The sequence below is a fragment of the Magallana gigas genome, chromosome 10 (assembly GCF_963853765.1).
Source record: "Magallana gigas chromosome 10, xbMagGiga1.1, whole genome shotgun sequence".
Lineage (NCBI taxonomy): Eukaryota > Metazoa > Mollusca > Bivalvia > Ostreida > Ostreidae > Magallana > Magallana gigas.
This window is the reverse complement of record NC_088862.1, coordinates 23,372,571-23,398,163: the sequence shown is the minus strand read 5'-3', so window position 1 is coordinate 23,398,163 and position 25,593 is coordinate 23,372,571. Positions and strand designations below refer to the sequence as shown.

Here is a 25,593-nt window from a genome sequence, read left to right as displayed (position 1 = left end):
ATTTTTTTTAGATGTCCGAAGGAAATATCTATCATATGACAAAAAAAATTCTCTCAATTTGTTAGTAGTTAACTTTTTAAAAATTATTTTACAAAAACACGAAAAAACATTAAAAAATTCTTTTAAAATACTTATCGTATCCCTATCATCATTTTAATATTTGATAAGTATATGTTTTCTGGTCTTCTATTGAATATTGGAATAAACTGTGGGTGTATAGAGCCACCTTAAAACTTCATAATTTGTCTTGTATACTTGGAACAGCTTTCGAACAGTGAGCAGCTATTCCTCCATGTTCTCCAGAGCTCTTCCTGAATCTTTTCGAAAAGCAGGTTCCACTTTCATGTCAGTTGCTAATTTTCATAAGAACCCCCTTAATTTTATCACAGTATGCTTATACAGCCTTCAGTAAGCTGGCAAATTTAATTGTTGGAAGTCATGGTTTATTTTTAATTTATGAACCTGCATTGAATTTTGTTATCCATGATAAAACGATATTTAGTTTACAGGACTTTTATTTACATTATTTATGTAGGTGTGAAATGTTTACACATAATTAATAGCCTTTTATTTTTAAACCCATAGAATACTCAAGCGCAATTAGGCACGTGTTTTCCTTTGTTCAGATACTAGTAGGTTAATTAAATAAAAACAAATCAAAATTAGTAAAACTTGACAGCACGTACAAAATATCCGATATACGGCATTAGATGTCTTACATTACAAGGCGTCATTTAAAAAATGGGCCGCTGAATTGTACGTGCTAATAAGATTTCATCGTATAATATAAGCATAATGAAATTCATGCACAACAAACTGCATTGATTTATTTCGATTTCTATACTGTATACAGTATATGTCAAAACTCCAATATTCTTGCATACATGTTCTTCATTTGAAATTAAATCATCGCATCGTGACAGTAAGGAAAGAGAAGGGTAGTTTTGATAAAAGGTTATAATACATGGGGAATAACTCTAATTGCTTTCCATTCTTGATGTCATGTGACTACATTCCATACAAGCAAACTCAGCTATGTTTAAGTTACGTGTACACGTCTGCATGTTTGATGTCCGATTCGACGAATATGTAAATTGATTTATTTTAAACAAGGTTTGTGTCGCTTATAATTGACTTAATTTATTAGACGAAAATTGAGATACCTACATGTAACGTTAGTCGTTTTAAATTAATATCTTTCAAATAAGTACTTTCGTTTTAACACTGTTTAATTTTCTTTATGAGTTGACCTTCAACAAATATATTTTATGCTTAAATGCTTATCAATTAATGCAAGTTGATTATTCTATTTGGTTATTGTAACCCTTGATAAAAGCAGGGCTGCATCATACGGTTTTCACGTTGGCTCTTAATATTAACCATTAACACCCAGAGACATAAATAATGTTATTTATGTCTCTGTTAATACTACATTTTCTTCTGGATTGAAAACAAACAGTATATTTAATTTTTCATTTAATTTTTTCATTATATTTTTAGAAAAGCGATGGATCCTCGTTCTAGTGCCCAGGACGTGCACCGATGTGACCTTTGTGAGACCGCTATAGTACACAGCTACTGTGACTTTTGTCATGTCAACCTCTGCAAGCTTTGTATAGCTGATCACATCTCAGATGGATATGACAAACATAAAATAGTCCCTTTCCAGGAACGAAGATCAACTCTGATTTACCCAAAATGTGGGACACATCCACACAAAAACTGTGACTTGCAGTGCAAGAATTGCAACGACATATTTGTTTGTTCTTCTTGTACTGCATCAGAAACGCATAAAGGACATATTTTTGTAGACGTTTCCGAAGTTTACACGACAAAGAAAAATGCTATTGCGGACGAGGCAAATAAGTTAGAAAATCTTATTTCTCCTACCTATGACGAAATTGCACTTGACTTGGAAAATCAGCTTGCCAACCTGGATGGAGGATATGAGAATCTTACGACAGCAATGTCTAAACAAGGAGAGCAATGGCACAGAGAAATCGACATCATTATCAATAAAAAGAAAACTGAAATCAGTGAGATAAAAGTAAAACACCGAGACTTATTACAAAAACACTTGGATGAAATCAAACAGATACAGGCTCTCATAAATCAAACATTAATAGCCATAGAAGAAATCAAGAAATCCACTGAAGTATCTCCTACCATTGAATACAGCTCAAAAATCAGAGAGTTCAGCAAGCTCCCACCCAAAGTGAAGATTACACTGCCAACATTCATTCCAAAACCACTAGACCATAAAAAGTTGTATAATATGTTTGGGCAGATCACTCCATTGTCTACTGCTACAGAACAGAATGTCTTGTCACTAAACCAACCCAACACTTCAGTCAAAACACTACTGGATGAACCGGAGCTTGTTGCCACAATACAGACAGGGTATCAAAATGTTACCTATCTAAATGAAGATTGTGTTTGGACGAGTGGATTGACAAAGGATATCAAATGCTTTAACATTAAAGGTGAATTGCTTCATACAGTTAGCAACAAATCAGGACAAGGACCCAATGATATAGCTGTAGACAGTGAGGGGAATTTACTTTTCTGTGACGGGACATCAGGGACAGTGAATAAAGTAAATAATGGACAGACAGAAGAGTTGATCAGATTACAGGGATGGTGGCCTTGTAGCCTGTGTGTCACCTCTAATGGTGATCTCCTGGTTAGCATGTATAGTGATGATAAAACTGAATACAAAGTTGTCCGTTACTCGGGATCTACAGAGAAACAAACAATTCAGTTTGATGATGAAGGTAAACCTCTGTACTCAAGGAAATTAGGGACTAAATACATCACTGAAAACAGAAACCATGACATCTGTGTAGCTGACAATGAGGCTAGAGCAGTAGTGGTGGTTAATCAGAACGGGAAACTCAGATGGAGATACGTCGGTCATCGCTCAGTTACCAAAAAGAAACCATTTAAACCCTATGGTATCACAACAGACAGTCAGAGTCGTATCCTGACAGCAGACTGTGGCAATCATTGTATTCACATTCTGGATCAGGATGGACAGTTTCTCCGTTACATTGATAACTGTGATCTGGAGTATCCGTGGGGTTTATGTGTGGACAATAATGACAATCTGTTTGTATCAGAACATTTTAAAGGCAATGTAAAGAAAATAAAATTTCTCAGATAGACACCAAACTGGGTGATATAGATTAAGCAGGACTATTTCTATGAATTCGATAATTTGTTGTAAGTGAAGTAAACTTTGTTCATATCAGGGGTGCAGAACACTTATATTTCATACTATGTATTAATAAATATTTACATTCAGTGTAATTTATTATCATTGCATTGAAAATCTGCGATGTTCAATTTCATGTGAATACACTTAGCCTAGATACGTCAAAGGACAAATAAAAATGTCATCACGCATTTTTGAGTTACGACTAAAGGAAACGTTCACACTTACATAACCAATTTGATATTTACTTATGCTATATGATATACTATTGTTATAGTATAAAGCACACAGTACAATGCTCATGAACTTAAGATTACAAGAAATCATGTATAGCAACCAGATTATTTAATTGTCTTCGTTTGTACTAAACATGGTGGCGGTAAATGATTCATCAAAATTAGGCACTTTATCCACAGGGACCAAGCCCGTTTTAACATTAATTTCAGTGTAACCATGACCTGTGTTAGGATCGAATAATTGTTTACAGTGACATTGGATCTATTAGGATCCAATAATTGTTTACAGTGACATATGATCTATTAGGATCCAATAATTGTTTACAGCATCTCATACATTGATCATGTGACGCAGTATTCTACAAATTTCACTTCAAGAGAAAGTGATATACTAATACATTGTATTTTCATTGGGAGTTGAAAGTGGGGAAAAGGAATTGGGGGGGGGGGGGTGAGCCTATGTCTATTTTTTAATACTATGTTTGATTTCTCCTCCCCCCCCCCCCAATCTAGATCAATGCACTTTTTATTTTATGTCAGTGGACTTTCCTCCTCAGCAGATTTAAAGAAACATGCAGTTTTGTAACGTTAAATATCACGAAAATTATCAAATTATAAAACAGCAGTTTCTCTAGTAGTTTAACTATGTCTTACCAGAGACATAAATAACAATTTATTGTGTTATGTTATGTTATTTATATCTCTGGTCTTATTTATTAACTAACGGTAAAAGCATAACAATTACAGCAATATTATAGCTTTTTGGCGATAAAAAGAAATTCTGTCATTGAAATATAAGGAGCTATATCAATGAAACTCTTCAGGTATTTCACCTTATTGAATAACAGTTTAATTAAGGTGCAAAACTTGTTTGTGTGTTTGGTCAAAGAGCTCTCTCTTTCTCTCTCTCTCTCTCTCTCTCTCTCTCTCTCTCACTCTCTCTGAATGTTTGTTTTCTGTTGAGAAAAAATATAGAGAGAGGCATACAAAAACTATTCAGTTATATTTGAAATCTTTTTTACTTCTCCAATCCGGAATTAAACCGTATCGCTTACGGTTTAAACTTTATGAATGATGTACTAAAATTACCTTCCTTAAAAAAGAGTAAATTTGTTTGCCCGACCAAGGCCGGTTAGGTATCACAACACTATTTTTTTTTTATGAGATAAAAAACAACATGTAAAATGCCTGATTTTCCCACCTTTGTAAAAATACGAGGTCACTTGAATTTTTGATGCCAGTTGTTTAGGCAGGGGTGTGAAAGGGCTCGGACATGATTTTCAAGCACATGTGTAACTTTGATGTAAACAAACTCTCGTGTGTGTGTTTTTTGCTACTAAATTGGTTAGGAACAATTGTTTAAAAAGTTGTAAAGAGGAATTTACCCAGAAGTTTGTTTTAAACTTGCTACCCGTATCTAAAGTTGCGTAATTTTGGTAAGAATATATAGTAAAAATTAATAGTGTTGTGCAACCTGAAGGAAAATTGTTATGATGTGTTTTAAGTCATAAAGTAGAGTTTTTTGGCGTTCTATCGATGTGTGTAGATTAGAAATCACCAACAATGAGCCTTTGTGGCCGGCACCTCTCTTATTTTGCTGTCAATGGCGCATACAAAATTAGCCCAGATTTCCTCTGAAATTTCGTAGAACATCAAACAGCGACCCGATTATAGTGTATCGGACCGTCCAAACTGCCCCAAAATTATACAGCAGCTTATCCAGAAAGTTGGTTTTATCGTCGTAAACCAAAAAAGCTTTTATGTAATACGAATTTTGTGTAAAATGAGTTATTTAGACGCTTGTATGGTATACAGAATCTATAAAATTATGCCCATAAAACGCCAATATTAAAGTAAAATATGAATTAAGCTATGATTCAACACCCGCATTAGTTTTATTAGAACCTGACAATGCTAATTTATATGAAAATGCACTCCAATTCTTTAAAATTGAATAATATAACGGCAGTTTTTCAACCCCTCCCCCCAAAGGCAGGGTTCGCTAAACTTGTACATGTATATATTCTCGGGTCGTCATGATATAAACAAGTTTGCATTGTCTTGTGAATAGACATGCATATTTGCACAAATTAGAACCAAGAAAATCATTCAAAATTAACACGCCGTGAAATTACATACAGTATAACTTTTAACATATTTTCATAAATCAGAGGCCACCGCGAGCACCATGGTTTTAATAATCGCTCATAACTTTTTGATATAGCTACAGAATTCAGTAAAACTTTCCACATGTGTTCCACAATAAATGTTTTTGTGTTTTCAGATTTTATTTTTGCGAGTGTAAAATAATAGATTACTTGCAGGTATCACAACACTATTTTTTCGAAGGTTCACGTCAAAACATGGCTGAGTGAAAATAATTCCCGAATTCCCCTTCGTTTTTAGGAGTTTTCCGCCGGCGCCAGGGACTGTACTTTTTTATGAGATAAAAAACAACATGTAAAATGCCTGATTTTCCCACCTTTGTAAAAATACGAGGTCACTTGAATTTTTGATGCCAGTTGTTTAGGCAGGGGTGTGAAAGGGCTCGGACATGATTTTCAAGCACATGTGTAACTTTGATGTAAACAAACTCTCGTGCCTTTGTGGATGGCTGTGTGTTTTTTGCTACTAAATTGGTTAGGAACAATTGTTTAAAAAGTTGTAAAGAGGAATTTACCCAGAAGTTTGTTTTAAACTTGCTACCCGTATCTAAAGTTGCGTAATTTTGGTAAGAATATATAGTAAAAATTAATAGTGTTGTGCAACCTTAGCCGTTATAGGGTCGTTTAGGTACAGCCCAAATGTAGATAAATAAGGAGTGAATACTGACAGGTATGCATTTTACAAACCAGTTAATGATGCTTAATCTAAACTTTAAATAATAAAGTTCTAACCATTGTTTTCTTCGTCAACATTACGAAACGTGTTTAGACCGAATTTCCTCTAAATAACATATTCGTTACAGGGTACAAAGTTACTTTGGAGTAAAGAAAATTGTTTGCAGACTAGAAGGTAATATTTTTAAAGATTTAGTTCCAAACTTATTTTCCTGGCAAGATAAAAAGACGCTTCTCTCTGGTGGAATTTACAATGTCTCATCACTCTCAGGATCAAGATGAGGTACAATATCTGGAGAATTATGTAAACAGGTTGGGACCAGCCGCCTAAATGGAATATTATAGTCTGTTTGGGGGATAATATCTTAAATGGGATATGAATTTTAAGTGCAAAAATTTTGAAATTAGCTAAAAATATGGTAAATCTGCATATGAATACATGTACATGAAATGGAACAACTTATGATTAACAACTTTTTCTGTAACCTTTCTATTACACAGATTGTTCCCTCAGTATATCCAAAACTTCTTGAGGTTCAATCTTGCAAACTATATGCTTCTGTAAAACTTGCTAACCAAAAGTTGTTACATGTAAAAAATTTATACCTATAAATCCAAAAAAAATATTTTTTGCACTTTAAATTTATATCCCATTTTGGCTATTATTGGTAAAATTGTTTTTATTGACATATGTCTGTGTTGTTCAAGATTTTCCATTATCTTTAAATTAAATATCAAATTTTTATTTCTGAATACTAACTTTACCAAAAGCTTGACGAATTAAATTTATTAACCTCATTTCTTTTTTCTTATAGAATTTTTTCAACATGTCTATTGATTTTGCAGATAGTGACTGTGATATTTTGAAAATGGAATTATCGATAACATTGAGAACCTTACCTCGTGTTTTACACAAAACCCAGACTGTGAGTTGCCGTAGAATCAGCCTGTGTCACACACGCCTCTTTCAAAATCGTGTGAATGAAAAGTCACTAGTTGCAGCTAGATTGAGCACAAAGTCAGATATTGTAACCGAGAGGACTCTGTTCCAAATGTTGCCTGTTGTTTACTGGCAGACTGACAGACATATGAGGAGATTGCCATAGAGTGTGAGGCTGAGGACATACCCAAGGAAACAAAAGAAGAAGGTCATGAAGTGATCAAGGTTAGTCCTGCATGGGTTCTTGTTACACGTAGCTAAGCGAGGCCAAAAATAAAAAAAAATTAATGATTTGTCACTCCAAATGCTGTTGCAATGATTAATTTTACTGATAACTGGAAAGAAAAGAAAACTCAATTTGAGGCTTAAATATTAATTTATCTCCTTTGCAACTCTTGCAATAAAAAAATAAACCTGCCTACTTCATTAGATTTTGAACATTTTGTTCGAGAACCAATACATTAATTTTATTAAATATTAATAATTAATAACATAAGTAAGATATTGACATTTAAGGGAAAAATGGGGAAATGAACTATCAATTCTCTCTACTATTTAAGATATTAAATAAATCTCTTTTTTTCAAATTTTTTTTTGGGGGGGGGTAAAAAACTTAAAATACACATCTTATACAACTTACATTATTTATTATAAATGCAGATTTACTTCAAAGGAGGCATGTAGTCAACAAATTAACCATCACATCTACATTTTATTTTAAAAAATGATTTGTTTAGCTAATAACTATTATTTAGTAAAGAAAATTTCATTTATTTTCACTTTAAAATTTCAATGTTTCCCCTATATCTTTATATAGAGCTCTTTTTTAAAAGGAGATTTATATAGTCTTAAAGGTCTTACGCAAGGAAATAGCCAATCAAACTGAACTTAATTGTAGTTCCATATATATAGAGAATTTCCTTTCTTTCTTCCTTTTTTGGCACCTTATTTTAGGCCTATAGTATTGATTTTGGACTAGGTGGCTAGGAGAATTATTATTTTTGCCGAATTGTCACACAATTTTCAATGGAACTATTTTTTTTAGATGCGCATGATTCAACTTCCTGGATGGTGCTGAGCCTGTTTGTCAACATGTGGAACCCACGTGTACTTTGGGGTAGGTATGTTTACTCTCAATTATCTCTCTTAGAAGCCGCATAAGGCGTTATTTTTCTGATCTAAATTTTTTCTTGAAGCATTTAACTATAATTTTTCTTTCATCAATTATATGCTGAGAGTATAGTTAATTAATTTAAAACTGAATTAAGGCTTTATAGTAACATATAGTGAAATTAATTTCTTGTGTGAGACTTTAAGAGAAACATTTAAACAGCATTTTTTTCTAATATTAGGAGTTGTCTCCCTTGTTAAAGATCAACAATCGCGGATAAACAATGCGGGATGCTGTCTTGTTACCAACGGTGGAATTTCTACCAATCGTATCAGTCCTCTTTGTTGTGTACATCAGACAGGTAAGAAAATCAAGATAATTGTTTGCAAATAAATAACATATTTACATGAGCAGAGCACCTCATAAAAGGACATGTCACATGTTACACACTCTCATCATCCACACATTACCATACATTCAGTGCACATGATTAAAACAGCAATCATTAAATGTAATACAAAATTCACATGACAGGTATAATATAACGAACATTTCATGCATGCTAACTACACCCCCCACCCCACCCACCCATGATAACACTGCCCCCCCCCCCTTCACACTTAGCTACTTGCTGTTTTACTTTGGATCTGTTAGTGACTTACTATAAGTGTCTTTAGACTTTTTATCGAAGAGCTGATATCTTTTAGATCACTCTGTAAAATTTTCTTTGGAATTTATATTTTAATAGTTTTTGTTTCATTTTAAAGTAATTTTGCCTATTTTGCTGTTGTTTTAGATGATGGACCACTCTACTACCTTTTACAACAGGTGCCCCTACAGATTCACAAAGTTCCAATGTTGAATTTCCATGACCCCGATTGAGTGAGTGCACAACTTTATGTATTCTACTTTCAAAATTTCTACTACTTGTAATACATTTTGGATTGGATTTTAAATATGCCCTATTCACAGATTCAGATTTTTGTGTACAAGTGTGATATTTAATTCTATCAAGATTATTAGGTCCCAAAGTCAGATTTACACAGTCTTTTAACAAGCACATGTCTTCTTCTGTCATGCTTAATTCAAAATCACGAGGCAACACTGAAGAGTTCCACTTGTTGTTTTTCAGTCTGTGACAGGAGAAGGAATGAAGTTGGCAGGACTTTCCGCACTGTCCTTGGTAGCAGCTGATGATGGAAAGGACAGAGTTGACATGGCTCATTTCATCAAAGGTAAGTCACTGGAGAAGTGTTTGAAGCCGTTTTCGTACTCGGTCCTGCATCTAAGCTTCAGTCCAGGGCAAATCTTCTCCGCATGGATTCTCTCATAGCTTTTGTTCTTCCAGGAAACATGTGGCTGCTGAAAAGAGCCTTAGCAGTCTGTTTTCTTTGAGAGTCAAAGAAGTGGCGCAAGTCTTTGAGGTTTTCAATCATATGCCCTTGCTTTTCAGATGCACTGAAAGCAGCGGCACTATCTCCATCACTGGTGAAATGGGAAATGACAAGTGGACGGTCATCACTTTGCAGCTCACTGATGCATTCCGCAGCCGATCTCTTTTCGTCTCCAATGGTGGTCTCTGGAGGAATGGTTGCAGTGCAGTCTTCATGTCCTGGGCAGGTAACTTCCTTTCCCTTGGCTCTAAGATGGATGCCTTTCTTGCACAGTTTATTGCCACCAAACACTGCCATAACATTCTTCTTCTTGGTAACATTTTCACTTAAGGTGTATGTCACTTGTGTGGCAGCTTGAAATTGTGTTTTTCCGATCGCACTAAAGGTGGCATTGTTATACCGGGCATCTCTTTCCGCCCTTATAGGTGTATTGGCAAGTCCACATTTTTCATTAAGCTCTTGAATGCCCTGCCTTATTTTCTTCATGCTGTTTTTGTTCACATTAGTGATGATTTTGCGTACTTTGTTGCAGGTCTGATGAATGTTGGTGGCTGATGCTGGTTTGATGTTTGCGCCAAGAAGCATACCACACATACCCTCTGTTGTAAGGCTGGTACCCAAGTGACCGACAGCCATGGCAACATTAAGCTGTGTGGCTCTCCGTCATCTTCCTGATCGGCTGACTTCCTCGTACCGCTTTTCACGGTGACTGGTGTAATGGCACTTCTTACATCGAATGGAAAGGATCCATGCCAGGCCTCTCTTTTCCTCCCCATGCTGGTTCAAGTGCAGTGAACTGTCACAGTCCGGTAATTTCTGTAAGTGCTTTTTAAATGCATGGTTCCAAATGTAACGGACCTGAGTGCTTGCTTTTGCACAAGTATATATACGCAATCCTGCACGAGAATAACCGTGAATTTAATTCTACCAAATTGCGAATTTCTCGTAAATATTGCCCCTTTCGTTAGAACACAAGAATTACCTGTTTTTGGACTTGTATTTAAATTATTATCGAGGGTAATTAAGTATAAGACTTATTCAAAGTTTGCGTAAATTTATTCAATAAAGAATTACAAGACGTATAACTAATCAACAATAACAAGTACACCTACAATTAACTCACTGACAATCGGGAATTACCCAAATCGAACAGTGATACTACAGCACAACCTTTGTGTGTACGTTAATTCTATAAAGGGGGGGGGGTGCACTAAACGAGAATGACCCAATTATTGTACAAATAAATATTAACAAAATCGAGAAATAATCTAGAATAACCAGACTATATCTCACTTAACTGTTAACGCAAAACTTTGCCAATTATTTTCAACAATAAATCTGAATATACGTATAAATTATTTCTACTATAACAATATTATAAAATATCGATAATTCAATTATTTAGAATAATAAAATTCCAAAGAACTACTAACGATTCCTAATTATTTAATCGGTAAGACTTCAGAGATTAAACCTTTGTCTAACCTTAAATAAAATGAACTATGTCGTCTGTATCGAAATTAATCTAATACAAACTCTCTAAATATAAATTAATATCGTGTAAACAAGATTAACCCGTAATACCACAATGTATTAAAAAAATAAATTATTTAAAATCCCCTAATTCTACCTAAAATAATCGAAGTAGTTAAAAAACACCCTCTAACCTCAATTGCTAAACCCCGAGTCCACCGGATAGAGTGATCTCCCCTTTTTATACACATACGGAGTCCCCCGGTGACCCACGCCCTTCCCTAGGGATCACCGGCAGTCACCGGCAATAACATAGACTAATGTATAAAATATAATTCAACAATTAAATTAGGTGATTTACACAACACATGACAAGTAAAATTATAGCAATTCATACAACGATACAATTTAATACAGAAATCGCAATAAAATCTAGTGCACAAAAGTTATGATTTGCATCGGGCGTGATATACTCAAATTCCATAACACTAATGGCGGTATGTAAAAACGAAAAGTACATGCTTGGAAAAATCATGAAAACATTTAAAGTGGAGTTTGCCAACGAAAATAAAAGACCTGGAAGATTGAAATACAATCAAATAATCACGTTCATCTGATGCAGTAAGTAATAATAGTACAAATTATGACATCTCGCTGTGAAATGCAAATGGTAAATAAGGGGGACATGTCAAAGTAGTACATGCGTGTGCAATATCAAAATACAATTTTATATCGTGTCACAATCGTCACACATAGTTTAGCAGTTTTTTCTTGATGGAGTACTTTGTAAAGTCTGGAATTGGGGTTCGGTGACTGTGCATTCATGCAGGAGTCTACCGGCTGCACTTCACTCAGCCTGGATTGCAAAATCTTCATTTGACTGCTTCTACGCTAAGCATCGCTTACTGTGAATATTCCATCCTTCTGCTGCTGTACGACGTCCTGAAACTCTTCTTTACTCAGCCTTCTTATAGGACATAGACACTGTACTGGGCTGGTGGTCCCTGTACTTTTCTGGCCCTTGTTGCGAGGAATGTTTCCTTTTTTGTACTGATGTCGATGCAGCCACTTTGGTCCTTTCTTTGGCATGATTTATATTGAACTGTACACTTGTAGACTTTTTCTAAGAATATGATGTTGTGTGTGGTGCAAATTTTTAAGTATTGTAAACTTTCATACTGTTTATTTATTTTAGAGCTGCCATGTCTTCTAAGAGGAACCCCATCTTTGATGACTGATGGAAAAGCTTCATCACCCCCATTGCTTAAGAACCTCTTATCTTAATCACAAGCCATTAATCAGTGACCACCGTTATCAAAGTTCCAAGGTACATTATTGAAGACTCTTCTGGCACTATCGTTTTCAGTCTCTGTCTTTGTCTTAGAATTAAAATTAACAACTTTTTGCTAATTAATTCTAATGTTTAAGTCAACTTCCTTTTTCCTAGCTAATTAATGTCTTTTTATTCATGTTATTAGAGCTGAATTTTTAAAAGCACATACACATAAACTCTAACAATTCAGGTTTCATTTCATTCCAAGCTCTTTTCACAACATCTCACTAATCAAATTTTATTTAGTTTTGAAAACATGTACTGTAGATGAATTTTAACAGAAATTTACTCCAGATTTCAGCAATCTGTTAAGAAGAGTTATCTCCTACTTTTTTAATCCCTTCCGGTCAAAAGTAGATTTTCATACACAAGCATATAGGAAATAGATATTAGTACCTACTAGACATTTACTGCAAATTTCATTAAATTTCATGAACTTTTAGTTGTCTTAAAGGTCTTACGCAAGGAAATAGCCAATCAAACTGAACTTAGTCAATTGTAGTTCCATATATATAGAGACAATTTCTTTTCTTTCTTCCTTTTTTGGCACCTTATTTTAGGCCTATAGTATTGATTTTGGACTAGGTGGCTAGGAGAATTATTACTTTAGTGGAATTGTCACACGAATTTCAATTTTTTTAGATGCGCATGATTCAACTTCCTGGATGGTGCTGAGCCTGTTTGTCAACATGTGGAACCTCTGTGTACTGGGGGTAGGTATGGTTTACTCTCAATTATCTCTCTTAGAAGCCACATAAGGCGTTATTTTTCTGATCTAAAATTTTTCTTGAAGCATTTAACTATAATTTCTCTTTCATGAATTATATGCTGAGAGTATAGTTAAATAATTAACTGAATTAAAGCTTTATAGTAACATATAGTGAAATTAACTCCTTGTGTGAGACCTTAAGAGAAACATGTAACTTTTGTTTAAACTGCATTTTTTCTAATTTCAGGAGTTGTCTCCCTTGTTAAAGTTCAACAATGGCGCATAAACAATGCGGGATGCTGTCTTGTCACGAACGGTGAAATTTGACACCTGTATACCCATATTTCTACCAATCGTCTCAGTCCTCTTTGTTGTGTACATCAGACAGGTAAGAAATTAAGTGAATGGAGGAAAGGGATAATGTACCTTAAAATACATTACATACAGTGCAACTGTTTAAATCAACTTACTTATCACTCAATTTTTCAATAACCTTTTTAGATTTAAAGATTATTGATTCTGTGGATTAAATTAGTTTTACTGTATTAATTAGAATCCAAATTAGAAGTGCATGCATTTTGTATCGTCTCTTACGATATTTTTTCATCTGCTTGCTAGAAAAATATAATCACGGTGACATTATTCTGCTAATTATAGAATTTTTTTTCCAATACATGCAACAAAAGTATTGAAAAAAAATATGTGTTTATAAGATTTTTAAACATAATCAAATATTATAGAATTGTTATGTTGTAAAAAATTTTTGTCTTCGAATATTTTTGTTTTGTTTAATGAATTTAAGACACTTAAAAGCCTAGAATCTTTAACTTTCATGTATGTTTCGACAAAGACCTGAATAAAAGTAAATGACAAGCAAAATTTATATACTGAACTTTGAAACATCATTTTATATTTCAATCCTATGTTATTTGTAAACTAATGATATCACAGGTCGCCCACAATGGCCGGAGGTCTTTTCTCCATCAGTAGAGAATATTTTACCAAACTCGGAACCTACGACCCTGGAATGGATATCTGGGGAGGAGAAAACTTAGAACTGTCATTTAGAGAAAGTAGGATCCTGGTCATGGCACCCAATTTCTTTTTCTTGTCCATTCTGATATATTGAAAGAACATTTACAGTTTGTGATATAATTTAAATTCATGTTTGATGAATCATAATATTTTTCAAAACTCATTTTCTGTGGCACTGTTTTATAACTGGTTACTATAAATTATTATGATATCATGACAGTTTGGTATGATTTTATTTTTCATTTTGAAGGTCTGGATGTGTGGTGGTACCTTAGAAATCATTCCATGCTCTCATGTTGGTCACATCTTCAGAAAGAGAAGTCCGTACAAGTGGAGGACTGGTGTCAATGTTGTCAAGAAAAACTCAATCCGATTGGCCGAAGTTTGGATGGATGAATACAAGAATTATTATTATGAAAGATTCAACTATGATCTGGTATGAAATTTTTAAAAATTTCTTTTGATTTTTAGTTCCCTGAATATGAAACTAAAGTAAAATCTGTCTGTCTGTTTGTCAGTTAGTCTGGCCTGCCCCTCTTATCTTAGCTTATTTTTTTCTGGATGATTTTAAGAACTGATTCAGAAATAGAAATTGGGGCAGCTTTTAGTTGATGTTTTGGTTGTGCAATACTCTCAAAATGTTTTTAATTTGTTATGAAAAATGACATACTCTTGAATAACAAATTGAGGATATTCATTTGGAAAATGTAAATTGTATAATGTAAAGTCAACAATAATCTAATTAAACTAATTTAGATAAATAATAGATGAATACATTGTTTTCCATAGGGAGATTACGGAGATGTCACTGACATGTTTTTTTTTAATACAGACAAGATTGAAGTAAAAAAAGAGCTAATCCTGTGCCATATTAGATATTTATGGCCCTAAGAAATAGACTTGCTTTAATTTGCTATATTGAATTTCAATGTTGGATAGGTCAGCCACAACAGTACAGTTAATTTTCTCAAATGAAGAGTAACACGCATAATCAGGTTATTTAAAATGTTAGCAATACTATGATAATATTGCATAACAAACTACATATATTTATCTTATTCAACACGCGTATTCAACATGTATTCAACAGGCGTACCCACTGCCATTGAAGCCTAATATATTAGAAAATTGGCAATTTTAAAGTTTGCATAAATTATATTGTTACGTAATGCATTGGTTACAGATCCGCAGCAAGGCCAAGCCGATGTGTATCGACAGTGCGGTGGATAACCACAACTACCACAAACCGGTCAACATGTGGCCTTGTCACAACCAGGGGGGCAACCAGGTGGGTCTGGTCAAATTCACAGATATTACTTAATTTATTGATTGATTTAATTTGATAACTATTTTATTCAAGTATAAAGGAATACATTGAATTGGATTGAACAGCAGGCACAATGCCTATAAATGTTCTCTCATAAAATTATTTCAAATTATGAATATGATTATAAAATTACCTACAATTTATTGAAATTGGTTTTGTGAAAATAAATTGTCCTTTCAGACTAGTACTTAATTTTTTTTTTTCATGAAATCAAAAATGATTTGTTTGGGATTAACCTATAATGTTATGGTTGAAGGGTATGCACTAATTCAATGAAGATTGATAAATATTAAGAACAGTATAGTATTTAAAGTCTGGAGTTCAAGATTCTATGGCTTTTCAAATCTGACAGGAATTGATGATTTTATTGTATAATTGTAGTACTGGATGTTGAGTAAGAACGGAGAAATCCGTCGAGACGATGGATGCCTGGATTATTCCGGAGGAGAGAGCGTCATTGTTTATCCGTGCCACGGCCAGAAAGGAAACCAGGAGTGGCAATACAGAGAGGTAGGTCAAGGTCAAGGAAAGAAAAAAATTATCATAATTTAATTACTGTGGAATCATTAAAGTTCGTTGGGGCCATTTTTCATGGATTGCTGAAATTTTCAAGGTTTGTGGGGACTTTATTCGTGTATTCTCTTAAACCTGCAAAGGAAATATGGCTTTTTTATATCCTTATTTATTAATTTATGGAGGATGTTAATTCATGGATGAGAGGTACCCACGAATTAAACGAAAATTGAGCTATCATGAAATCTATTGTTTCCACAGTAATTTGCAGTGACTTTATGTTTGCGACAACTTTAATCCACGATTTACTTAAAATAAATGGTTTAGGGTGACCTATAAAAAAAATCACTGTTATTCAGCTTTTATTTACGCCGACTTTTATTAACAATTTTCTAGGGATTAAATGATTTAGAATGACTCATATTGAAAGGAATGGTTTACGGAAGATATTTTATCAACTTTTATAACTTTTTTCTTGTACACAATAAAAGTTGGTTAGCAATATTGGCTCCATCAATTAAAGTGGGATGAATAGTACATGCATACATGTACATTCCTTTTCATATATTGTAACTTTCATGAACAGGACAACTCCATTTACCATGCAAACACACAGAAGTGCATGGAGACCAGCGTGGACGGTCAGAAGCTGACCATGAAGACATGCACAGGGATAGACAGACAGATCTGGACCTGGAAGAGGAAGTCACCTAGTGGGATAATCAGGAACAACTAAGGGGCAGACAACTACTGCTGTTGTGGTGTGAAGGGTTCTCTCCCTTTGGAAAGAGAAATATTCACCCACCAAAAAAAAAAATGTACAACTGCCAAACCCCAATATTTGGGATAACAGTTTAACATCATACTGCTTAAAAAACACGTGTGATAAACTTGATAGTATATTTGAAAAAAAAAAGAAAGAGGAATATTTTTCTATGCAAACAGTATTTTTCTATGTTGATGTGACAATGGTTTCTTAGTCGTAAACACTTTGCTAGATCTGTGATCTCTTTCTGTATGCCATATATAACTGCAGGAGGGAAAGAAGAGGACATACATTGTCATCGGAGAAAAAAAGTCATGTTAATATTATTCATATATCTTGAAGAAGTCAGTCATTCAAAGAAGGAAATATGCTACCTTGACAGCACTTTAAACATAATGTACTTATAGCTTTAGATTTTTGGAATCTAGAAAGTACTTTAACTTTAATTCAAAATATGAGATTAACAACTAATTGATTTGATTTATTTTTCATTAAAGAATTTGTTTTGCTCAGATTAATTTTTTCATAGGTGTGCAAAAATCTTGAGGCGAAATAAAGTCTCTGCAATGATCAGTTATTTTCATTTGGGGTTATTTATCATGTTTCTACGCTTTATCATACAAACAAATGTATAAGTTACACAGTTTTATTGCAATAATCATTTAATTTTTCAAAGTTGCGGTCAAGCTTTCAAGATCTAATTGGTGCTAGTTAGTTAAGAATTATATTGTTCACATTTTGTGATAATTTTATTTGTCATACAGAGAAGTCTGTGATTTTTTGCCAGACATTCCTGCCCCATTGTTGTTGGTTTTGCTCAGAGAATCACAAACTACACAAAAAGTTGACTTAAAGTTGATTAAAGGATATGCTTGTTTGTTAAAACTATCTTAAATTATATATCTGTGTTTTAATTGTCGGCTACAAAACATTTTAGCAAAATATTCAAAGCGTTGTTTTTATTGTTGGAGATTGTTCATGCATGTGAATTTATTTATCACTTTTTTTTTCTTAAAAGAATATTTCTTCAAATAGCTTCAGTATTTTTTCTGTATACCGGTATCTTAATGGACACAATATACTAACATAGCCTTATCTTGAAGTAGTGTACAATGTATAACTGGTTATCAATGCAGACGTGTTAAGATCCAAAAAGGACGTACATTTGTTCTTTGTTATTTTTTGCATTCTTAAACCAATGACTCAAATTTTAAATTAGAATAAGTATATAATTTCTCTTTGGCTATTTACCTTTTGAGATACAAAACTACCCCTTTATCTCCTGAAAATTCCAGTTAAACACACAATATTTGATCTTCATTTGTGGGATTTTTCAAGTGTATGCATTTGGCATTTAGCTTGGTTTTGAATATGAAGTCAAATTGACTAATATTTTATTGACTTTTAATTCTTTTTGACAAGCCTCTATGAATACATGAAGGAGAAGTCCAGATTGTCAAACTTTTAGCAGATAGCATGCATTTCTTACTGCATAGACCCAGCTAAAGGTCTTGGACGGTTTTGTTGTAGAATTTTAGGGGTCCAAGCTTTAAACATCCCTTTATCCAGCCTTTATTTGCAAAAAATATGCATATATATTATGGACATGCCATCCACTTAAGGTCAAACTGTGAGTCTGCTTAAAGCCCTAAGTATAGAAAGAAAAGTCTCCTTTATACGATACATTCCAGGTTTGTTTTTTACTTTGTGTATAATGAAGAGTATATATTTACTTTGATGTTGTTATATGCTATTGAATAATGTGGAGCGTGTTTGGTTTTGTATATGTTAATGTATATATATGTAAGAATTAGTATTACATACTTCTTTAATCAGTACCAATGAAATCCAATACCCATTGTGTTATATATGTGAATCTGTAGAAGTGGGTGAACATTTAAAATAATTAACTTAATTAGTTATTTTTTGTTTTAAAATATATGTATTAATTTGCATATGTTACATGTACTAGAGGCTGTGCCCTGTGTGTGTATTCTGACCAGATATGACTGACCAGATTATATAAACCTCTCTCTCTCTCTCTCTCTCTCTGTTGAAAGGAGAGCAAGAGCTAACATAGGATAATGTTGAAAAATCATAACTGGATACCTAAATTATTTGTCACCTGTTTTCTTCAGTCTGCTGAGTTTGGTTTAGAATTTGTTCTGTTTGCTTTACACATGTGGTTGATCTGCAAATACAAGTTAATTGGAATACATGTAATCAATTTTGAAGCGCATTTACATATGTTTATCTATCAAACACCTTTTTTTGTTTACAACAATCCTACTTAAGGAGGGTGGGCGGTTAACAAATTATCCATTAATTCTGTTCCAAAAAAAAGTTGATGGTAATATGATATTTTTGGCTAATAGCCATTACATTGTATCTAGTGAAACAACAAATTATCTAACAGATATTTCTGAAACAATTACCTGTATTATATTATTTTTGGCTTATAACTATTATTAACAAAAATTCAAATCTTTTAGCTCTAAAATGTTAATATTTTGCCTAATTCTCTGTATAGAGCTCTTTGTTTCAAGAAGATTATTATAGTCTAAAAATGGCAATGACCAACAAGTCCTACTTAATGAATTTGGAACTTATGAAATTGCTTTAAAAAGACAATATCCTCAAGCTGTTGAGCAAAATCATTCTGATCAGCATGTGTGAAATTAATATGAATGCCTGTTTTTCAATCTTCACATATGTTTTTGAGAAATAGTAACGCAGTTAAAATGGCATTCTGATTTTTGTTTTAAATATGTATAAACTAGTAGTATGTGTCCATGCATGAGAAGATCTTTTTTTTAAATTTCTCTCTATTCTGAAGCACAATCCATGATACATTCATTTATTATTGTTACTTAACAATTTTATAATCAGTTTGCATTATGTATTCTTCATTTCAAGTCTTATAGAATGACTGAAAACTAAACCTGTGTGATCTATAGGTCAATTTAATCTCATGTATTATCCTTCAAATTTACATGTTGATTTTTAATAAGTATTGATTAAAACTGTATTCTTTTTTTCTCTCTTTCTATTTTTTTTTTAAATAATTGTCTATATCTACATAATGATGTTTCAGTATTCTTTACTTTTCAGTATATTAATTAAGACTAGAATATTTGATATTTTTAGCTCTCAAGTCTTGTTGATGTTTCATAAAAGAATACAATATTAACTGAAAATGTATAATTAAATCTGCTTGTTTTCTTTTATATTGTCTTTTATGGTATATACCATATGTTTCAAGTATATACATGTATCTAATCAGATGCATCAATATAATTGTCAGAATTGAAAAAAATGCATTGACTGTATTATATAAATGTAAAACCATCTATTTATTTTATTTTTCAATGGCAAAAAGGGGGAGGGGTCATTTAGATGTTTATGTATGTATCAATTCTGGTGCACATCAAAAAAGGATAGAAATGCAATAAATATGGGCACACTTGTATAAACTTGTCAGAATTGCAAGTCTGTAAAGATTTTCTGTAATTCTTTTTTTTTTCATAATGTGGTATATACATATGTGTATTATATATAAAGATTAAACTGGTGGTGTATGACTGGGGAAGCGAGGGCTGGTAACCAGCCAAGTGTGCCTTAATAAATTCAACTTACAAATGATACTGGTGTTTTGTTTTTTAATTCTATATTCTATATAGCGTGAGAGCCAGATTTATGAAAATATTTATCGAAACTCAGTTTGAATTAAAAATCAATATTTGTACACCCCGAGGTTGCATATACCTGCATTCATCTTTACAGTTAGTTCGTTTTGCCGAGTTTTTATTTTTGTAGACAATGCTGAAAATTGAACATAAATGTAAATATCATGGAACAAATGCACTGTACATAGACCTTAATTAAGGTAATTATTTCATAAATTACATAGTTTGACAAATTATACAATTATATGCATAGCTCTGTGTTCTGAATTTGTAAATGAAAAAGTTTTAAGAATGTTTTTAATATATCAGTCAATCTGTCTGTTTGTGCAATTTTGTCCAGGATAAACCAGTTTTAGAGAATTATGGAATGTCAGCAATGTCAACTTCCTATATGAAGAAGCATTATCTAACCCATGTAATTTTAACAATCATTCAAGAATGTGATATTTTAAACACATTTCACATCTTTTGGATGGTATGCATTGTCATTCCGAAAATATGTCAACCAGAAGCTACAATAGTATAAACTTGATCTGTAGTTTGACATTTTGAAGCTGTTCAGAAAATTTCATATTATTCCTCAAACGCATCCAAAAATAAGTGTGGAAAACTGAAGTGGGGCAGACAGACGGACGGACAGACAGACAGACAGACGGACGGACTGACGGACGTTGAGGAAAAATATAGTCCCCTCCGGTGATTCCGATTTCAAATAGTAATGAAAATAATGAAAAATGATCATTTTATAAATTTCAAGAATTTTTTGATTTTATTTTATTTATTTTTGATAGTTTTATAAATGTATATATATTTTTTGATATTTTATATCATATAACAGAAGATAAAGCTATGAACATCTTAAAACTTTATAATGTGTCTTGTATACTTGGAACAGCTTTTGAACAGTGAGCAGCTATCCTCCCATGTTCTCCAGAGCTCTTCCTGCATCTTCATTTTGTTTTCAAAAATTCGATTCCATCTCCATGTCAGTTGCTAATTTTTATAAGAATCCCCTTAATTTTTTCACAGTATGCTTAAATACAGCCTTCAGTAAGCTAGCAAAATATAAATGTTGGAAGTCATGGTTTATTTCTAATCTATATGAACCTGCATGTTTTTTTTAATCCATGATAAAACGAAACCTTGTTTACAGGACGTTTATTTACATTATTTATGTAGGTGTGTACTAATTACATATAATTAATCGCCTTTTATGTTTAAACCCATAGAATACTTAAGCCCAATTAGGCACGTGTTCTCTTTTGTTCAGATACTAGGCCTAGTAGGTTAATGAAGTAAAAAAAATTAGAATTACATGACAGCACGTACAAAATACCCGATAAACGGCATTATCTAAAGAATGTAAGATGTATTACATTACAAGGCGTCATTTAAAAAATGGGCCATTGCAGCTGAAAAAGGGCCGCTGAATATTGTACGTGCTATAAGATTTCATCTAAGAAGCAGAATGAGATTCATGCATAAAACGCTGCATTGGTTTTTTTGTAAATTCTATACTGTATACAATATCTGTCAAAACTCCTCCATGTACTTCTTTTGAAATTTATTTAAGTCATCGTTGTTGTGATTACGTAATATTGGTTACGTAATGTAACGTAAATAAAAATATCCAGTTTTAAAATTTAGAATTTATTAAAGTCCAAATCACAATTAAAGAAACATCATTTTAAAAAGAAATCCAAAGTGAGAGTGTGTAATAATTATCAATCCCGCATGTCTCATCTCTGACAACTCCTCCCCTTTCTCTATAAAGGACCAATGAAATAACTCCAAGATGGAACCAAAATTTGGGGAACGCTCAAAGACATAAATTCTCAAAACAGGATACAGGAGGGAATTACTATAATAAATTCAAAGACACGCCAGTCTAAGATCTGACCATCAATCAGATAAACGAAAATAAACAAATGGCAATAAACAGGGGATCACTGTGAGAAATGGATAAGGGAGAGGAGGGAAATGTCAACATGAGAGATCACAAACAGATGCGGCAATGTATTTCTAAAATGATCAAACAAATTAAATTTCAAACATAAAATACCACTCGGTTTACAAAAGGAAATTAATTCAATATGAATGAAATATATAAGAAAGTTGTCTTTATCAATAAAATATACGTATGTATATAACATCGTAACTGTTCAGTAAGGAAAGGGGGGATGCAGAATTATGATACACGGGAATAACTCTAATTGTTTTGAATTCTTGATGTCAGGTGACTACATTTCATATAAACAAGGTTTGTGCCGCTAATAATTGACTGTTTATTAGACAAACATTGAGATACCTACACGTATTGTTAGTTGTTTTAAATTAATATCTTTCAGATAAGTACTTTCGTTTTAATTTTCTGCATGAATTGACTTTCAACAAATATATTTTATGAATAAATGCTTATCAATTAATGCAAGTTTTAAAATTATTCTATATGGTTATTGTAAACCCTTGATTAAAGCAGGGCTGTAACATATGATTTTCATGTTGGCTCTTAATACTAGTATATTAACAATTAATACTACATTTTCTACAAACAGTACATTTAATTTTTCGCTTCATTTTTTCATTAAATCTTTAGAAAAGCGATGGATCCTCGTTCTAGTGCCCAGGACGTGCACCGATGTGACCTTTGTGAGACCGCCATAGTACACAGCTACTGTGACTTTTGTCATGTCAACCTCTGCAAGCCCTGTGTAGTAGATCACATCTCAGATGGATATGACAAACATAAAATAGTCCCTTTCCAGGAACGAAGATCAACTCTGATTTACCCAAAATGTGGGACACATCCACACAAAAACTGTGACTTGCAGTGCAAGAATTGCAACGACATATTTGTTTGTTCTTCTTGTGCTGCATCAGAAACACATAAAGGACATATTTTTGTAGAAGTTTCCGAAGTTTACACGATAAAGAAAAATGCTATTGCGGACGAGGCAAATAAGTTAGAAAACCTTATTTCTCCTACATATGAAGAAATTGCACTCGACTTGGAAAATCAGCTTGCCAACCTGGATGGAGGATATGAGAAACTCACGACAGCAATGTCCAAACATGGAGAGCAATGGCACAGAGAAATCGACATCGTTATCAACAAAATGAAAACTGAAATCAGTGAGATTAAAGTAAAACACAGAGACATTTTACAGAAACGCTTGGATGAAATCAAACAGACACAGGCTCTCATAAAACAAACATTACTAGCCATAGAAGAAATCAAGAAATCCACTGAAGTATCTCCTACCATTGAATACAGATCTAAGATCAGAGAGTTCAGCCAGCTGCAATCCAAAGTGAAGGTTACACTGCCAACATTCATTCCAAAACCATTAGACCATGTAAAGTTGTATAATTTGTTTGGGCAGATCACTCCTTTGTCTACTGCTACAGAAGAGAATGTCTTGTCACTAAACCAACCCAACACTTCAGTGAGAGAACTACTGGATGAACCGGAGCTTGTTGCCACAATACAGACAGGGTATGAAAAGGTTTACAATGTTACCTATCTAAATGAAGATTGTGTTTGGACATTTGGATCGACAAAGGATATCAAATGCTTTAACATTAAAGGTAAATTGCTTCATACAGTTAGCAACAAATCAAAACAAGGACCCCGTGATATAGCTGTAGACAGTGATGGGAATTTACTTTTCAGTGACGGGATATCAAGGACAGTGAATAAAGTAAAGAATGGACAGACAGAAGTGTTGATCAGATTACAGGGATGGTGGCCTGGTTATCTGTGTGTCACCTCTAATGGTGATCTCCTGGTTACCATGGTCAGTGATGATTTCACTCAATCCAAAGTTGTCCGTTACTCGGGATCTACAGAGAAACAAACAATTCAGTTTGATGATGGAGGTAAACCTCTGTACTCAGGGAATAAAAGTGTTAAATACATCACTGAGAACAGAAACCATGACATCTGTGTAGCTGACACTGGGGCTAGAGCAGTTGTGGTGGTTAATAAGGACGGGAAACTCAGATGGAGATACATCGGTCATCTATCAGTTACCAAAAACGAACCATTTAAACCAGTTGGTATCACAACAGACAGTCAGAGTCGTGTCCTGACAGCAGACCCTGACAACCATTGTATTCACATTCTGGATCAGAATGGACAGTTTCTCCGCTACATTGATAACTGTGATCTGGAGTATCCGTGGGGTTTATGTGTGGACAATAATGACAATCTGTTTGTATCAGAATATTCTAAAGGCAATGTAAAGAAAATAAAATTTCTCAGATAGACACCAAACTGGGTGATATAGATTAAGCAAGACTATTTCTATGAATTCGATAATTTGTTGTAAGTGAAGTAAACTTTGTTCATATCAGGGGTGCAGAACACTTATATTTCATACTATGTATTAATAAATATTTACATTCAGTGTAATTTATTATCATTGCATTGAAAATCTGCGATGTTCAATTTCATTTGAATACACTTAGCCTATTCATGCGTTAAAGCACAAATAAAAACTTCATCACGCATTTTGAGTTATTGTACGACTAAAGGAAATGTTCACACATACATAACTAATTTGATATTTACTTATGATATATGATATACTATTGTAATAGTAGAATGCACACATACAATACATGTAAATTTAAGATTACAAGAAATCATGTATAGCAACCAGATTAATTAATTGTTTTTGTTTGTACATTAACATGGTGGCGGCAAATGATTCATCAAAATTAGGCATTTTATCCACAGGGGCCAAGTCCGTTTTAACATTAATTTCAATGTAACCATCAATTTTCTTCATTTATCATATGGTTACATTGAAATTAATGTTAAAACGGGCTCGGTCCCTGTAATTTCGTCCGCATGGAGGGAACGTGTCGGGGGGATTGGGGGGGGGGGGGGCTACACGGAGGTGATTGTCTTATAGATAACATGACGAATTATGTCTAACTGATATTGGATCTATTAGGATCCATCAATTGTTTACAGCATCTCATACATTGATCATGTGACACAGTATTCTA

General features: G+C 33.3%; 2 protein-coding genes across 3 annotated transcripts in view; both read left to right on the top strand.

Annotated features, from left to right (window-relative positions):
• The window catches only part of LOC136272166 (probable transcriptional regulatory protein HY04AAS1_0501), a 62,934-nt gene that overhangs the window by 24,375 nt on the left and 12,966 nt on the right, over nucleotides 1-25,593 (top strand). The window lies entirely within an intron of this gene.
• LOC136269765 (E3 ubiquitin-protein ligase TRIM71-like) lies at nucleotides 1,004-25,089 on the top strand. Of its 2 annotated transcripts, none has more exons than XM_066073300.1 (2): nucleotides 1,004-1,113; nucleotides 1,501-3,458. In XM_066073300.1, exon 2 carries the CDS (start codon nucleotides 1,508-1,510, stop codon nucleotides 3,161-3,163), a length of 1,656 nt encoding a protein of 551 aa, XP_065929372.1. In that variant the 5' UTR covers nucleotides 1,004-1,113; nucleotides 1,501-1,507; the 3' UTR covers nucleotides 3,164-3,458. The 2 variants fall into 2 exon arrangements, with proteins under 2 accessions (XP_065929372.1, XP_065929371.1); XM_066073299.1 differs by lacking the exon at nucleotides 1,501-3,458 and adding an exon at nucleotides 23,174-25,089 and having other exon boundaries at nucleotides 1,011-1,113.

Excerpts from the sequence above, each read along its gene's own strand:
- LOC136269765 (XM_066073299.1), top strand. The coding sequence starts at position 23,181 with ATGGATCCTCGTTCTAGTGCCCAGGACGTGCACCGATGTGACCTTTGT.